This window comes from Eurosta solidaginis, chromosome 2, assembly GCF_040869045.1.
Source record: "Eurosta solidaginis isolate ZX-2024a chromosome 2, ASM4086904v1, whole genome shotgun sequence".
Classification (NCBI taxonomy): Eukaryota; Metazoa; Arthropoda; class Insecta; order Diptera; family Tephritidae; genus Eurosta; species Eurosta solidaginis.
Genome location: NC_090320.1, coordinates 54574595 through 54593004, shown reverse-complemented (window position 1 = coordinate 54593004; position 18410 = coordinate 54574595). Strand labels below are relative to the sequence as shown.

The window sequence follows — 18410 nt, the reverse complement described above, 5'->3', positions numbered from 1 at the left end:
GGCCATAGTGTATAACATGTACCTGAATCGGTTGTGATGAATAGTGGACACACACCATTTGTAGAGGTGATACATAGAATTAGTGAAGAGGTGAAACATAGATACATGTTTCAGTAGAATCTGAGAATAATGCGTATTGAAATTTAGTAGTACTAGTTTTATGCGCAGCAATTTCAGAGAAGTAGATAAAGTTTTACGCTTAGCAGTCCATATAAAGTTTAGGCGTTAACGTCTATAGAGGTAAAAAAACAGTTATTATAGATTATAATTTGGCCGACTGTGTTCTGGAGCATTTGCCGCCGGTTATGACTCTTTCGCTTTTGAAGAAAATTTGTTCAGCATCTGCATACTTTTGTAGTACCCAGCCACAGAAGGCATTTTAAAAAATAAATAAATGTAAGGCGCGATAACCTCCGAAGAGATCTAAGGCCGAGCTTCTCTTCCAATTTGCGTCGTGCTCCTCTTGATTTTTCCCTACAAATTGGCCGGACGGGACCTACATGTTTTATGCCGACTCCGAACGGCATCTGCAAGGCAGATGAGTTTTCACTGAGAGCTTTTCATGGCAGAAATACAATCGGAGCGCTTGCCAGACACTGCCGAGGGGCGACCCCGCTTAGAAAAATTTTCATCTAATTGAAAAATCTTATTTCTAAAATTTTGATGTTGCTTTGCCCGGGAGTTGAACCCAGGGCATACGGTGTGACAGGCGGAGCACGCTACCATCACACCACGGTGGCCCCACGTTATAATTTACCTCATCTTCTCGTGCTCCATGCTTCAACATCTGTGATAAGTATCGCTGCCCTTCTGCTCCCTCGTTCATTTCCAATGGGTCTTGCCATAACCAAAACGTTTCTCCCCTACCCCTTCCTTTTTGCTAACTACTTTCATGCGCTCTTGATCCGGGGACTACTATCAAAGCTTCTGTTCGCTGTACAGCTGTTAGAAGCTTATAGCGATTTTTCTTCTCGAAACATCTTTCCTAACCCACCTTCCGAGAAGCAGCTCCAAATGCCATGTGACTGTTTGATCTCTTGATAACAACTAATATTTTAGTCGTATTGTACATGAACTGTGTTTTGAATCCTTCCTTGCTGCCGTAGCATGGTGGCACGAGTCGATTTTGATACCTCAATAAAATAATTAAAAAAAAAAAATTTAAGTTAAACCAAAGACTCTCTAAATATAAGATGGTACATTGTAGAGTTCTAAAGCTTTGTGGAAATTGTGGGACGGCTGTACCAGGAATTCACCATACTTTTTGCTATGCTGTCCGCCTCAGCATAGCTGATTTTATAAGGCTGTTTAACTTCGTAATTTATTTTGCCTTTGGAAAAATTACCTATTTGAAAATAAGCTGGCTGAAAAATAATGGCATAACAGCTTAAGTTAAATCAACAAATGAAAATCTCATCCAAGCGATTTGTAAAAAAAAGCTAAGTTGTCTATCTGTCACTTCTCGATATAGGGTGTGTTCGAGCTGCAGCAGTGTTACTTTTTATGACAGAGGATAACGTTCTTCAGCAACATTTGAGCAGATGTGGCAATTTCGCGCGTTCGTTGAACGAAATGTTGACAATCTATTGATCACCTCTAGGAAATTAGCGACATTCCATCAATTAAGCAGCACTTTAGCAATACTACTGTTATTATTTGGCTGCTCAAACATACCCATATTAATTGTGCATTAAATCTAAAATATAAAACTCAAAAATGACTCTGGTTGTTATGTCCGCAGCATTTATTTAGTTCAAAGTTACAGCCCATAATAGCCAAAGCCATGATAATTTACACGGGTCATCAATTCTTTCTCTGATTCAAAAGCTGAACTACCAGCGCTACCGTCATCAGCTCAGTGTCATCATTGCCAGTAGCGCCAATAACACCAAACTCGTGCCTGACACACAAAAATCTTTTCACTCAATAGCGCAAGTGAAATGTACTACGCACTCACTACTAAGTAGCGTCAAAATTTCGCTTGGAGTCATTGCGTAAATGAGCTACCATTGAGCTGGCACCGCATTAGCGCTGGCGCCTTGCAATTTACTCTCTAAATTGCGCGAATACCCAGGCTCATGTCTTTTTTAATCCCGATGGTGAAAACGAAACAGGGGCAAAACGTATGGTGTATTCCTGGTGTAGCCGTCCCACTTTGTGGAGAATGAACGACTCTACAATGCTCCCTCTTATTAATCTACTCTCTTTGGTTAAACGGTTTTATTGAAAACAATACTTACATGAAGTAATAATAAAACTAAAAGCTGTAAATAATTAGGGAGGTACTAGTCATCACACTCCTCATCAATCTAGGGCGTTGATCAGACAATTAAATAAAAGCGTTGGGCGCGTGAAATTTCTAAAAATGTGAGGCGTAGCATAACCCGATTAAAGTTCAGTTGGTCTTATATATGACTATCAATAGAAATTTGACGCGTCCAAAGCTTTTATTTAATTGTCTGATTAACGCCCTAGATTTATGAGTAGTGTGATAACTAGTACCTTGGACCTACCTAATTATTTTCTAGCTTTTAGTATTATTATTCCTTCATGTAAGTATTGTTTTCAATAAAACCGTTTAACTTAAAATTTTTTTTTTTAATTATTTTATTTTCAAGTTTTTAGTCTTTATTTAATTGCCTGTTATTTCTCATTCTATTTAGTTCATTTAGTGACTCGTTATTACAAGGACTCTTTCCTGACAATTTGTTACAATCTAAGTCCTCAATACATAATCCTTCCAAAGACTTTACTCGACTCTGCGCCACGTATGCTTGCCCTCCTCGAACAAATACGATGTTTTTGAATACCTCGATCTTTGCGCCACCTAGCGGTAATTTTTTCATAGGTCGCTTTCTATTCTTGCATGTATTTTGGGTTCCAAATATGAGCCAAATCGGACCACAAATACGATTTTTGTGAATATCTCGATCCTTGCGCTACCTAGCGGCAATTTTTTTCTTAATATTGCACTGCCATCGGGCTCTGAACTATATTCCAAGTTTCAAGCTTGTAGCTTATCGGGAGGTTACTTAAATTTCAATTACAAAATTCGTGCCAGCCAGCCAACCAACTAGTCTGTCAAGTCAAGCTAAATAAAACCGTTTAAAAATGCTGTACCTACAGGGCGCTAGAGCTACTTACACACCACACCGTTGAGTCAGCCTCGTTCCATACTACGTTGTTAAATTAAGCAAGCTGAATTTTCCGATTACATTTGCTACATTTTATGACTTGTTGCTTTGATCACTCTGCAGGTGCCTCGCTTTGATAATGGCGAGACGCTCGTACTCAGGTGCCGAGACGCTTAGGTGTGAACGACAATATGCGTCACAGCATTTCTCCCGCAACAAACCTAACATCAAAATACCTAACTTTTACCCGGGAGAATAAGTTTATTTGAATAGCTTTTAGGTCCGTTTTGATACGACACTCACAAGACATAGACTATGGCTATAAAGGGAATAGTTGTGGAGCAACGATACAGTTTCGAATTAGACCGGTATTGACTTTGAATAAATCATACCGGAGATTGAGGTAACCCGAAACGGCGAATCAGGACGAAGGGCGTTGAGGGTGACAAAAGGTCGCTAGCGAATCTAAAACTCCCCTATATCCCTCTGCAGCTGCTTAAGTTGTAGAACGATAGGCGAGGCAGTGGCCCGGAATGCCACCAGGACCAGAGCGCTAATTGATCTTTATCTTAAAATAGCACGATCGCACCATAGGTGATCTTATGGTTTTTTTTAGCTGCTTATCTTATCCAAGGGCCAGATTTCGACATAGCTCTTCTTGTTCAGTACTTCCACTGGATAAGCGCCAAGTACCGCATTGAAAGCGCACAGCCTAATCCGATGTACGCTCGGCCCCTTGCTCTAGCACCTAAAATATTGTTGTAGTTGTTGTAGCAATGCTTCGCCCCATTAAATAGCTGCGACCGATCATTAATTGTCATCAATGTCCTCTAACTGGAAAAGAAATGATGGTTTGATGGTTTCTAACCGGACCCAAAAAGTCCTGTTCAAGTGCTATCTGTCGGAATCGTTCGGAGTTTCCTCCGGCGTACCCCAGGGAAGTCATCTAGGCCCTTTGCTCTTTGCCCTTTTCATTAATGACTTGCCACATACAATATTATATTCCCATACTATAATGTATGCGGATGATGTAAAACTTTGCTACACTTACTGTCCTACCGATTTGAGTTCCTTGGATCTTCTTCAGGCCGACTTGGACTCGTTCTAATGTTGGTGCACAAAAAATTTACTAGATTTAAATTGCTCTAAATACAAGCATATAACATTTCACTGAGTGAAGCCAGCATTGAAATCTTATGTAATAGATGGTACGCCTTTGGAGCGTATATCTATTGCAAATGATCTAGGTGTCCTTTTTGATCCGAAATTGAATTTTAACATGATAATTCATCTATAGCCAACAAAGCGTTGTGTTTACTTGGATTTGTTAAAAGATGGGCCAAAGAGTTCGATGATCCGTACCTCACTATGGTTCTTTACACATCGCTGGTTCGTTCAATACTCGAGTATTGCTCATGCATTTGGTCCCCTGTTTCTCAAAAGCATATAAAGCGTCTTGAGTCAGTTCAAAAGCAATTTTTGATATTTGCATTGCGCGGCCTTAATTGGGACTCAAGTCTCCACCTTCATCCATACAGAAGTAGACTTCTTCTTATTAACTTACCCACTCTGGAAAATCGGAGAATATTACTGGGGGTAGTGTTCATCCATAAGCTCATTATTGGAGAAATTGATTCTGCGGACCTCCTCAGCCGCTGTACAGACAGTACTGTTCATCTGAATCTGGTGCATTCCAACAACGTAAAAAACATTCTTTTTCATGAGTCACTGAGCGGAATCTGATGCATTCCGCCAGTATAAGATTTCGGCATAAGATCATATTTCTGCTCATATTTCTTATTATTATTATATTCTCAAATTAAAGAGTAATGTTCATTAATATTTCTTTGTTTGTAATATAATATTGTTGAAATCTCGATATATCTTAAATTTTATCTTTTGAGTTGTATATTTATATATATTTTATATTATGCAGTCGACCATAGTTTGTCGTCGACTTTAAATAATAAATAAATAAATAACAAGTAAGGAAGGCTAAGTTCGGGTGTAACCGAACATAACATACTCAGTTGAGAGCTATGGAGACAAAATAAGGAAAATCAACCTGGGGTAACCCTGGAATGTGGTTGTATAACATGTGTATCAAATGAAAGGTATTAAAGAGTATTTTAAGAGAGAATAGGCCATAGTTCTATGGATGAACGCCATTTAGGGATATCGCCATAAAGGTAGACCAGGGCTGACTCTAGAATTTGTTTGTACGATATGGGTATCAAATGAAAGGTGTTACTGAGCATTTTAAGAGGGAGTGGGCCTTAGGTCTATCGGTGGACGCCTTTTCGAGATGTCCCCATTAAGGTGGACCAGGGGTGATTCTATAATGTGTTTGTACGATATGGGTATCAAATGAAAGCTGTTAATGAGTATTTTGAAAAGGAGTGATCCTTAGTTCCATAGGTGGACGCCGTTTCGAGATATCGCCATAAAGGTGGACCAGGGGTGTCTCTAGAATGTGTTTGTACGATATGGGAATCAAATGAAAGGTGTTACTGAGCATTTTAAGAGGGAGTGGGCATTAGGTCTATAGGTGGACGCCTTTTCGAGATATCGCCATTAGGGTGGGCCAGGGGTTACTCTAGAATGTTTGTACGGTATGGGTATCAAACGAAAGGTGTTACTGAGCATTTTAAGAGGGAGTGGGCATGAGGTCTATAGGTGGACGCCTTTTCGAGATATCGTCATTAGGGTGGGCCAGGGGTGACTCTAGAATGTGTTTGTACGATATGTGCATCAAACGAAAGGTGTTACTGAGCATTTTAAGAGGGAGTGGGCATTAGGTCTATAGGTGGACGCCCTTTCGAGATATCGCCATTAGGGTGGGCCAGGGGTGACTCTAGAATGTTTGTACGATATGGGTATCAAACGAAAGGTGTTACTGAGCATTTTAAGAGGGAGTGGGCATTAGGTCTATAGGTGGACGCCTTTTCGAGATATCGCCATTAGGGTGGGCCAGGGTGACTCTAGAATGTGTTTGTACGATATGGGTATCAAATGAAAGGTGGTAAGGAGTATTTTAAAAGGGAGTAATCCTTAGTTCTATAGGTGGACGCCTTTTCGAGATATCGCCATAAAGGTGGACCAAGGGTGACTCTAGAATGTTTGTACGATATGGGTATCAAACGAAAGGTGTTACTGAGCATTTTAAGAGGGAGTGGGCATTAGGTCTATAGGTGGACGCCTTTTCGAGATATCGCCATTAGGGTGGGTCAGGGTGACTCTAGAATGTGTTTGTACGATATGGGTATCAAATGAAAGGTGGTAATGAGTATTTTAAAAGGGAGTAATCCTTAGTTCTATAGGTGGACGCCTTTTCGAGATGTCGCCATAAAGCTGGACCAAGGGTGACTCTAGAATGTTTGTACGGTATGGGTATCAAACGAAAGGTGTTACTGAGCATTTTAAGAGGGAGTAGGCATTAGGTCTATAGGTGGACGCCTTTTCGAGATATCGCCATTAGGGTGGGCCAGGGTGACTCTAGAATGTGTTTGTACGATATGGGTATCAAATGAAAGGTGGTAATGAGTATTTTAAAAGGGAGTAATCCTTAGTTCTATAGGTGGACGCCTTTTCGAGATATCGCCATTAGGGTGGGCCAGGTGTGACTCTAGAATGTTTGTACGATATGGGTATCAAACGAAAGGTGTTACTGAGCATTTTAAGAGGGAGTGGGCATTAGGTCTATAGGTGGACGCCTTTTCGAGATATCGCGATTAGGGTGGGACAGGGGTGACTCTAGAATGTTTGTACGATATGGGTATCAAACGAAAGGTGTTACTGAGCATTTTAAGAGGGAGTGTACATTAGGTCTATAGGTGGACGCCTTTTCGAGATATCGCCATTAGGGTGGGCCAGGGGTGACTCTAGAATGTTTGTAGGATATGGGTATCAAACGAAAGGTGTTACTGAGCATTTTAAGAGGGAGTGGACATTAGGTCTATAGGTGGACGCCTTTTCGAGATATCGCCATTAGGGTGCGCCAGGGTGACTCTAGAATGTGTTTGTACGATATGGGTATCAAATGAAAGGTGGTAATGAGTATTTTAAAAGGGAGTAATCCTTAGTTCTATAGGTGGATGCCTTTTCGAAATATCGCCATTAGGGTGGGCCAGGTGTGACTCTAGAATGTTTGTACGATATGGGTATCAAACGAAAGCTGTTACTGAGCATTTTAAGAGGGAGTGGGCATTAGGTGTATAGGTGGACGCCTTTTCGAGATATTGCCATTAGGGTGGGCCAGGGGTGACTCTAGAATGTTTGTACGATATGGGTATCAAACGAAAGGTGTTACTGAGCATTTTAAGAGGGAGTGGACACTAGGTCTATAGGTGGACGCCTTTTCGAGATATCGCCATTAGGGTGGGCCAGGGGTTACTCTAGAATGTTTGTACGATATGGGTATCAAACGAAAGGTGTTACTAGCATTTTAAGAGAGAGGGGGCATTAGTTCTATAGGTGGACGCCTTTTCGAGATATCGCCATTAGGGTGGGACAGGGGTGACTCTGGTATGTTTTTGTACGATATGGATATCAAATTAAAGGTATTAATGAGGGTTTTAAAAGCGAGTGGCCCTTAGATGTATATGTGAAGGCGTTCTCGTGATATCCACCAAAATGTGGACCAGGTGATCCAGAAAATCATCTGTCGGGTACTGCTAATTTATTTATATATGCAATACCACTAACAGTATTCCTGCCAAGATTCCAAGGGCTGTTGATTTCGCCTTGTAGAACTTTTTCATTTTCTTCTACTTAATATGGTAGGTGTCACACCCATTTTACAAAGATTTTTCCAAAGTTATATTTTGCGTCAACAAACCAATCCAGTTACCATGTTTCATCCCTTTTTTCGTATTTGGTATAGAATTATGGCATTTTTTTCATTTTTCGTAATTTTCGATATCGATAAAGTGGGCGTGGTTATGGCCAGATTTCGCCCATTTTTTATACCAAGAAAAGGTGAGCTCAGGTAAGTACGTGGGCTAAGTTTAGTAAAGATATATCGGATTTTGCTCAAGTTATTGTGTTAATGGCCGAGCGGAAGGACAGACGGTGGACTGTGTATAAAAACTGGGCGTGGCTTCCACCGATTTCGCCCATTTTCACAGAGAACAGTTACCGTCACAGAATCTATGCTCCTACCAAATTTGAGAAGGATTGGTAAATTTTTGTTCGACTTATGGCAATAAAAGTATTCTAGACAAACTAAATGAAAATGGGCGGAGCCACGCCCATTTTGAAATTTTCTTTTATTTTTGTATTTTGTTGCATCATGTCATAACTGGAGTTGAATTTTGACTTAATTTACTTATATACAGTAAAGATATTAAATTTTTTGTTAAAATTTGAATTTAAAAAATTTTTTTTTAAAAAGCGGGCGTGTTCTTAATCCAATTTTGCTAATTTTTATTTAGCACATATAGAGTAATAGTAGTAACGTTCCTGCCAAATTTCATCATGATATCTTCAACGACTGCCAAATTACAGCTTGCAAAACTTTTAAATTACCTTCTTGTAAAAGTGGGCGGGGCCACGCCCATTGTCCAAAATCTTACTAATTTTCTATTCTGCGTCATAGCGTCAACCCATCTACCAAGTTTCGTCGCTTTATCTGTCTTTTGTAATGAGTTATCACACTTTTTCGGTTTTTCGAAATTTTCGACATCGAAAAAGTGGGCGTGGTTATAGTCCGATATCGTTCATTTTAAATAGCGATCTGAGATGAGTGCTCAGGAACCTACATACCAAATTTCATCAAGATACCTCAAAATTTACTCAAGTTATCGTGTTAACGGACGGACGGACGGACGGACGGACGGACGGACATGGCTCAATCAAATTTTTTTTCGATCCTGATTATTTTGATATATGGAAGTCTATATCTATCTCGATTCCTTTATATATGTACAACCAACCGTTATCCAATCAAACTTAATATACTCTGTGAGCTCTGCTCAACTGAGTATAAAAATAAATAAATAAATGTATCATGTGGAGACACTATACAAGTGGTACATACATTTAGTATATAGGGGGTGATTCTGGATAAGTAAGAGTTAAAATTTTTACAGTATCTAGATCAAGGTTGAGCTAGAGTGATGCGCGTCTTCCTGGGGAGGTTGCTCTCTCAACTACGAGTTGAAGGTCTTTCACCGGGGTTCATCGGGAAATCCCTGGCATAGTGATCTGACGCCTGTTTATGGCTTTTTCTAAAGGCCTTGTCATACTCCCCTTTTTCAAACGGCTGATTTCTTAAGCGCGGTATTTCTTCGCAGTGATTACGGAGGTGACTTATTAAGCTCCTGAGAAGCTGAGCCGCTTCAATCAGATGTCTGTTGGAATGCCCAGGTTTCTATATATTCAGGCAGATATTGTTTCTTCGACATTTCATTTCTCTCCTTTATGTGGAGTATTCTCACCCCCTTGTGTAGGTGATGTTCATGGGAAATGAGAAGATATCCCGCGTCAGTTTTGAGCGAGGTGCTTTGACAGGCCTGAAGTTTGCGCCAGCGTGTTTCTTTTGGGCTAGGTGACCGTGTTGGGAACGTGTAGCATACAAGCGACCGGCCAGTTACTTTTTATAGATGGTTATGAACGTTTTCTTATTTTTGCCCCAAGTGCTGCCGGCAAGAGAATTAAGGGTTGTGTTGCGTCTCAAGAATTTAGGTACAGTTGGGGCTGATTGCTCGCCAAAATGTAGATCTTGTTCGAACGTCGCACCCAATATTTTTCGGTAGCATAATGTCATCGACGTTATTGTCCAATATGGTCGACATTTGCTTTGTCTATGTTGTAAATAAGTTCGCCGTGGATTTTGTCTGTTACAATGACAGATTAACTAGAAAGATTGGGGAGATAGTCGTTGATTTTAAAGCATAGCTCATCGATGGATGAGCAATCATCGGCATTGAACACAGTGGTCCCTCCTTCTAATAACAATAGTGAGGTATAGGACCAACACTGAAGCACTTCTTGTTTAATTCTTCTTAACCCAACTAAGGTCATGGTATGTCGTAAAAAAAAGTCAAAACGCATGCGGGCATCGCTTGGTAGCAAAATTTTGGGAAACAGCTGGAATACCAGCGCCCGTTGATGAGCCTTGAAGCTTACACAGTTGCGCAAGTCGAAACTAATGCATTTCTCAAAGCTTTGAAGCAATAGCCCAGTTATAGCCCGGCTGCAGTAAATTTTTCTTTTAGTTAGCATTTAATCTTGAAACCGTTTTGGCCGTCCAATAAATCGCGACAGTCGCTTCTTCGCTGAGAAAACTGACGTCAAATGGAAATACCGAGGGAGCTTGTATCGTTTTCCACGTTATTCCTTTTGTGGAGGGAGCCCACCAACTTCCTGAACATCCAGAGGCGGGTTTCGATAGAAATATCCTCTGGGCCGGAACATCTCCATCTATTTGCATATTATTTTTCAAACTAGAAGCGCTCTGTTTAAAGTAACGTGAAATTTAGCTGGATTTCGTTTCCAACTTAAAAGTACGTTTTCGAGTTTAGTATAACCCACTGTTCATGAACTGTCACACACATACATACACATATTTACCACAAGTTTATGAAAAAATTATTTTCTTTGCACGAAAATTTTGAAAATCGGTTGCACCCAATGTCATTGTCTCTTTTAGATGTAATAAAATTTCATTTAACCGAATGAATATGCGTCAATTCGATTTTATTGCCATTTTTCTCTCATTCACTTTATGCGGGTGACAGAACTGTAAATTGAATTCAAATCTTCTCGTTTGTTTGTTTGTTTGTTCGAAAGGCCAGCCAATCTCTTTTGCTTTTGCCTTTTAGTCTTTGGCATGCAGCCGGTTTGCCATTGTCCTATCTTTTGCTGAGCGAAGATCAATACAAATTTGTATGTGTGTGTGTGTGTAAATAGGAGTGTGTTTTCATAATGTCTGTGTGCGAGAAAGTGAAAATAATGTTTTTTTTTCTCTCTAATGCCAAATTCCATGATTTAAGTGGGTAATAGAACGCGCCAATTGTTAGTCATATAAAAGCTTTTGACTGCAATTTGTAGAATTATTGCATTATGACATCGTAAATGCATCATTTGGTTTGTTCGCTACCTGCATGAGAGCATTCGCATTTTCAATGTCAATGATATATTAATGATGGCAGACTTGTTAAATTTGAAAGAATTTAAGGGCACTGCAATCAAACTGGAGAAAGCTCGGATAGGTTGGAAGGAAGGGATGATGAGACATGAGATGATCATCAGTTACATGACGAAATTACAGAATGAAATTGCATATTTTGTGAAAACCCTTAATGATTACTGGCTCCTGCCATCCATCATTCTTCCAATAGCACCATCTGTATTCCTAATCAAAGCATATGCTTTTCGTTATCAATTTTCGTAGTTGCGGCTCTGATTTCCGTAGCGACTTGGGTTTTTTAGCAGCCAAATGGCGATCAGTATGCTTTCATTAATGCGCCACTTGATATAAAAAAATCTCATCTTGGGAGAACTTTTGACCTTTTGCTCTATGAGGATACCGAACCTGAACACTAAAGAAATTGGATCCACATCTTCTGGAAAAAGATATACTTAAAACGATCATGATGCTGGCAGTATGTCTTGTTCAAAGGTTGCTTATAACAAATAAGATGTTAAGGTTAGATGCTTATCTTTGTGGGAACCTTGAATTCTTTAGAACGCTTTGTGAATTCTTTCTTTACACGCCGAAGGGCTTCCTTAGGTCGGTGCCTCAGTGCACCTCCTTCTCCTTCAATCTTTCTGGGCAAGCATCAACGACTAGCAACAAGCAGTCACACGTCACAAAATCATTAGCTCTTTGTTTCATACACAAAATGTTCCATATGTATGCAATACATACAGCATCGGCATCAGATTAAAGGTGGCATGGGCTTTCCAAAGAAAAATGCCTGAATATTGAGTTTGTTTCACTGTTGCCCTGAAATCCAACGAACAACGCAGGTTACTCTGGAATAAACTTCGAATGGACTAAGATTTTAACTACTAGAACTGCAACAGCACATTCGACAAAGTCTCATAACACCGAGTGGAAGTGATCTATCTCTGAACCCTAGAATCATTGATATTTACAAAAGCATCCAATCACATACCCATACTTCCCCCAGCTAAACGTTTTCTATTTTCTTACCACATCGATCGCTCGTTTATCACATGTCAAATTTCGGGTTACGTCTGAAAAAGAAAACGATAGTTATCGCAGGACTCTGCTTACTTCATACCGGATTTCCCACTGATATACCGGGTCACTACAATCCTAGCAAGAGCCCAATATCAAGAGAGACTGTTGAGGACGCTTGAATCCAAGCGATTTTCAAATAAGAAAAGTCAGGTGGAGGACAGTCCGCTGAGTGATCAACACAAACGAACCAATTTGGAAGAACATCATGTTGTTACCTGAACATCTTTATGCTGTACGACATTTTTTTGCATCCTTCGGCATACAATACCATAGCACTAATCATCAGGTAGGCACACAAGACCAAATACAACGATGTGTCCTCCATTACAGAAGTTGCAAACGCTATCGCTGTGGCAAGGCGAATGCCTTTCGTGCGATTTATTTAATCGAATGCTGGAGAATATAATTCTGGCAGCCGAACTTAACCGTGATGGTGCAATCTATTACAATTACTGGAGTATTCTGCTGATATTGAGGACCTCACGTAGACTAAATGAGTTCATAGTACTACACTGCCACATCACTATTCATGGATGTGAATTCGAGACTGGAAAGGACTACGGCCATCTGATCTGCTGGTTATTAACAGTGAAAACAATGCTAAGAAATCAAACTGAGAATAGCTGTTTGGCAAGATAATGGTAAAAGTAAAGTCCTCTTTCGACGAACAAAAATCACGCTGTATAAGTCGCTCATCACACCTGTCATGACGTATAGCTGGGAATCATAGACGGTGTCGAGAGAAGATGAGATAGCTCATGGAATGTCCGAGAGAAAAGTTCTCTGAAAGTTTCATGGTCTTTTCCGTGATGCCTACCGCGAGTATCGAAAGAGATATAATGATGAGTTGTATAAGCTTTACGCAGATATGAAGACGGGGCAGAGAATTTAATCGAATGAAACACGGTGCTACGGCCAATAAAGTACTTCAATTGGCACCACAGTTTGGAAGCAGAGGAATGGGGATATCTCCTCTGAATTGTGGTAGGCAGATGGAGGGAGAGTTGACCTCCGTCCCTTAGTGCTTCCAATTGGCCATAGTTATCGGAAAACAGCGGTGGTTGGTGTGACTTGCTATACAGCTACCTAAACTATTTTGAGGGTTATTATAACTTATATGACTAGCAAAATCTGATAAAAACTCACCATGACCGAGGGGGTGTCCATCTCATTAACTGAAAGACATGGTAAAAGAAGGCTCCTGGTGATCCCTACGATTTCAACGTAAGTGCATCAGAGGAAATAGCTTCTGCCACATGCATTCTTGAAAGTATTCCCACTGACATTAGTGGTTCTTCTTCACGTTCAAAAATGCTCTATCACTTAAGAAATTGTCATCAAAGTCGTCTATCGGTAATTCAAATGAAACTTGCAGTTTCAAGGAGGTTTAACAAAGGAAATATGTGCAATCTTGGTTTAATTCACTTATTGATCTCGCACGGTAAAAGGTAGTACTTACGACATATCAAAGGCGCCATATCTTTCAGCACTGGTTTACCGTAGCTATTTAAATGCAGAAATGAATAACGTGGTGCAGAGTTCCCCGAAGTCTGTAGTCCTCTTCCTCATCTTGGGGAAATCTTAAAATTAAATGAATTTGCATATTGAGCTTAGCTGCTATCATAGCCGTCCACTGGACTGCGGGGACTGATGCGCACATCTCAGCTTCGGCCTTAATGATGGCTGTGCAATTATTCAGAGCACTTACCAGAGTAGACGGAAATCTCTTGAGAAACCATGAGAACTCAAGAGATACTATACACCTGAAATGATTTAAATAGATTTAAGCCACTTATTCGTGATATTGGCTTTGCATTCAACCAACATGCAGCGACTTATAAATCTCATTAAAGTCGCGCGGATAGCATGTGTGGTATTTATATCCATATCTTCTCTTGCTAGAGGGTCAGAAATTTCGGAGAGTCTGTAGTGCCGTTCTCGTGCAGCGATTTCTTCAACACAAATCGGCCCCCTAAAAGGCGCTTTTGCTTCCAGGGACTTAGCAATTTCTGCCTATTGAGAGCTATCTCTAACCAAGACTGTTCTATTGATTTGGTATTTGGATACATATATTTCTTGGGGTGGGACCCGTTTAGCTATCCCCCTACCACTACGTCAACTGTGTTTTAATAGGCTACGGGCGACGCGAACAAGCATGAACCTTAGATCAATTGCTTGTGTTTTACGACCTCCATCTTTCTTTCGACATATTTTAACCCAAATTCAAGTTTAACTTAATAAATTTTCTTTAAAAAAATTCGCATTTAAATTAAACCACAACTTAAGCGGGCATTGCAATGCTTTCAATGCTCCGCAAAGTATGCAACAATAACAACACCATCCACTTGAAAACTCAACCGGAAATTTTCACATTTGTCTGTAAGTCAAATCATTCGCCTTCAATTCGCCGCTAAGTCAAAATCCTTAAACTCACATATACTCACATAAAAACTCATACACGCACACATATGAAGAAAAAATAATACGCTTATTCAATGTACATTATAATGGAATGTAAGTGACGGAGAAAATTTTAAGCTTACGGCATTTTGACTTTGAAGTGGAGTTATGCAATTGCAATCACCTGCAGTGACGAAGAATTCATAAAGATTGTGATTTTTAACCTACCAACGAAGAAAGACAAATACAAACTTTTCCACTGTGCGACTTACTTAAATCAAAAATGAAATGACTAACAGAAATATCAGGGTTATAAGAACGTACGAGTGTGCACAATGTGACGTTCACATTCATTGCAGCCAGTTAGGTAGAGCCGCAGAACGCAAAAAAAAATAAAAACGCGGCTGAATATAGATTGATGAAACCATGTCACATAAGCGCAGATGACTAGTTTGGTTTGACTTTGGGAAATTGAATGGAATTGCGAAATTTTTTATTGGGCATATGTTGTGGTGGTTCCTCTACCAAATACTAATGTATTTTAGTAAGGTAAGGCTTCTCCTGCATTTTTTTATACCGGTTGCGAATCCACCAAAAATATAAAGAAATTTAGAAGGCTACTAACGGCATTTGATAGTTCAACCTTCAAGCGACTTGATGCATTCCCCCAAAAACTGCTTCTGCTCTAATCTATCGAGTTTGTCCGAAACATGCTTATTATTTCAGCAAAACTTACATACTTAGTTGGTGCTTAACCGTTTACTTCGTTTCGTTAACTGGCGCAATTTGGTAAAATCAGAGCAGTTTATGCGCCCTCTTCCTCTATTTCCATAGGCAGATAGCCGCTGTATTATAATTCGCTAGACTATGTTGGTGACTGCATAAAGCTCGAATAGCTCATCATTAAATCTTCTTCGGTGCTCACCGACGCGTAGCGGCCCATACATCTTTCGAAGAACTTGTCTCTCGAACACTCCCAACGTCACCTCATCTGATGTTGTCATGGTCCATGCTTCTGCACCATATAGCAGAGGGCGGGTACGGTAAGTGACTTGTAGAACATGATTTTCGTCTGACGAGAGAGAATTTTACTTTTCAATTACTTACCTAGTCCATAGTAGCATTTGACTGAGGCGATGTGTGTGTTTTGTATTTTCGCGGGTTTTTTTTTTCCACGATTTCACGCATTGTGAAAATTTGATCGAGAAAGATTCGCCAGGTCTGAAGCTACACTGATAAGGCCAAATCAGCCGATTCGCTGTAGGCATCAATCTTTCGCACAATACGCTTGACCAGATTCAAGTTTGTATTTCTACTGCATATGCCAAAAACTTTATGCAACTTAAACCTTACTCAGATCTTATCTCCCGAACATATTCGAGTTAAAACTATGTTATCTCTTCCTGTTAGTTCTCTTTGGCTGCTCTGAAAAGCAGCACTAAAACACATCCTTAGTTTTTGTTCAAACAAATGCTGAATCAGAGACTTGATTCTTGCCGCATCATCATAAAAAGCTTCCTTTCTACAGATATCCACCGTTCGCTAGACATCTGTCCAAAAAGTTGGCTACCATAAATCAGCGCCGCAGTGAGGAACTTCTTCGCCACGTCACACATCGCCTCGAGAACAGCCGGAGACTTAGTGCTACCTCCCTTTGACCCCTTCGATATAGCCGGAATCTTAGGGTTATCTCCTTTTGCCTGCGAACTCACTTTCACTTTCTACAGATCTCCACCGTTCACTAGATATCTGTACAAAGAGTTGGTAACCATAAATACCCGCCACAGTCACTAACTTTTTCGCCACGTCACACATCGCCTCGGGAACAGCCGGAGTCTTAGTGTTACCTCTCTTTGGCACCTCCGATATAGCTGGGATATTGGGGTTATGTCCCTTTGCCTCCTGACTCACCTTCACATTAATTGCGGCCAAACACTCACTTTGACTCACGCTAGCTTGCAGCTTTCGAGGTTGCTGTTTTCGAGGTAGGTTGGGGTCCATCTGTCCTACATTTTAAGAGCCACTTGTCTTGTAAATACGGCTTGTGTGCGTTTCTGCTGGCTTGCTGCCTTCAGCTGAACGTTGCTTCTTTATTCTGTCGCTCGAAGATTCTTCCTCCTCATTCCACTTGCGGTACGAAGGGTTTCTCGCAGCAAAACTCTTGAATCTCCTTCATCAGGGTCAGAGCACAAGTATATACAAACCCTCAGCTAAAATACAATACAAGACTTCTTCAGGTAGATCGGTTTAAATAATGTGATTCTATAGATATGAGTGGATAATTGAGTTTAGTCGAAGTACAATCATTGAATAATGATCCTTCTATCCGCATACTAGTTAAAGTATTCTGCTTCCCTAAATAATATTGCACCACCACTCTCTTGTTCCATGTTCGTCCAAAATCTTTGCTTATTTCATACTTTTTCGAGATATTTTGTAAAAACAACACAAAATCAAATAGCCAAAGCAAACAAACAAAATTCACTTAAAATAATAATAATTTTGTGCTATTTGTTGCAGAGCTGCGTTTACCACCCAAACCAACAACGACATCCACCCCTTATGTACACACAACACCGAAACCAAGACGCAAACCACCAACGAACCAGCAAAACAAAGCACTCAACGAAGTGGTGCGGGCAAAGGAGACTCATTTTAGCAGCAATGGAGCGCTAGGTGATGCTGCCGGTGGTGCCATGGGCAACGGCAGCATTAATAGCTTGAATAGCGGCATGACAAACGAGGCGGAAGGTAAGTAACAAAGGAAGCAGAAAAAAATGTAATTTGTTGTAAAATATGAACATAACTAACAGAGCAGAGCAAAGCTAGAAGGTGGGATAGGAGAGAATTGATTATTGTATCTACCTTAGTGTAAGTGGGTCAGTAAACAAGAAAACAATTTATGTGTATGTGTATGTGGGTACCAAGTCAAGCGTCAAACTGTTAAAATGCACACAAAGTCATATGATTATATTGTACATACATACACTTCTAAACATATACAGTTATGGACATATAATTGGCACCACTTTTGAGCACATGATTCTTCCCAGAAGTACTAAAAAGATTATTTGGCGACCTTCGCCATGCTCACGATGCCTGAAAACAGCATCGAGGAGTGCTGGAAGATTACTTTCGTCACTATGTAGTCCATTGTGAAGTTTGTGGTCCAACTCGTTTTCTATCAAATACGGTGTAATTCAAACGTTTTCTGAGATAAAGCGTTTTTGAAACGGCAACCGCCCACTTGTGATAAAATCAATTTTACAAATATCATTAATCATAATTTAAAAATCGTTAAGCCTATCGTAACAAAATTCGGCAGAGAGTTTGCCTTTACTATAAGGAATGCTTTGAAGAAAAATTAACGAAATCGGTTAAGGACCACGCGCACTTATATATAAAAGATTTTTAAAGGGTCATGGAAGAATAAAATAAGCTATATCTTTGCAAATAGAGCTTTATATCAATGGTATTTCACTTCCCCAGTGGATTTACAACAATAAATAGGAAAATCTTCAAATTTAAAAAAATGGGCCTGGCACCGCCCCTTTTATGACTAAGCAATTTTCTATATTTCGGGAGCCATAACTCGAAGAAAAATTAGTTGAGACTATATGTATTATTGCGCAGCCTTGTAACACTATTAAGCACACAAAACAAAC

General features: G+C 40.0%; 1 protein-coding gene across 1 annotated transcript in view; it reads left to right on the top strand.

Annotated features, from left to right (window-relative positions):
- DIP-lambda (Dpr-interacting protein lambda) overlaps window positions 1-17620 on the top strand; it is an 85275-nt gene extending 67655 nt beyond the window's left edge. Inside the window, exons 7-8 of the mRNA XM_067769112.1 lie at window positions 17266-17496; window positions 17559-17620. Coding sequence (XP_067625213.1) covers window positions 17266-17496; window positions 17559-17620 — 293 coding nt within the window. The remainder of the gene's footprint in view (window positions 1-17265; window positions 17497-17558) is intronic.
- Window positions 17621-18410: the final 790 nt, after the last annotated feature.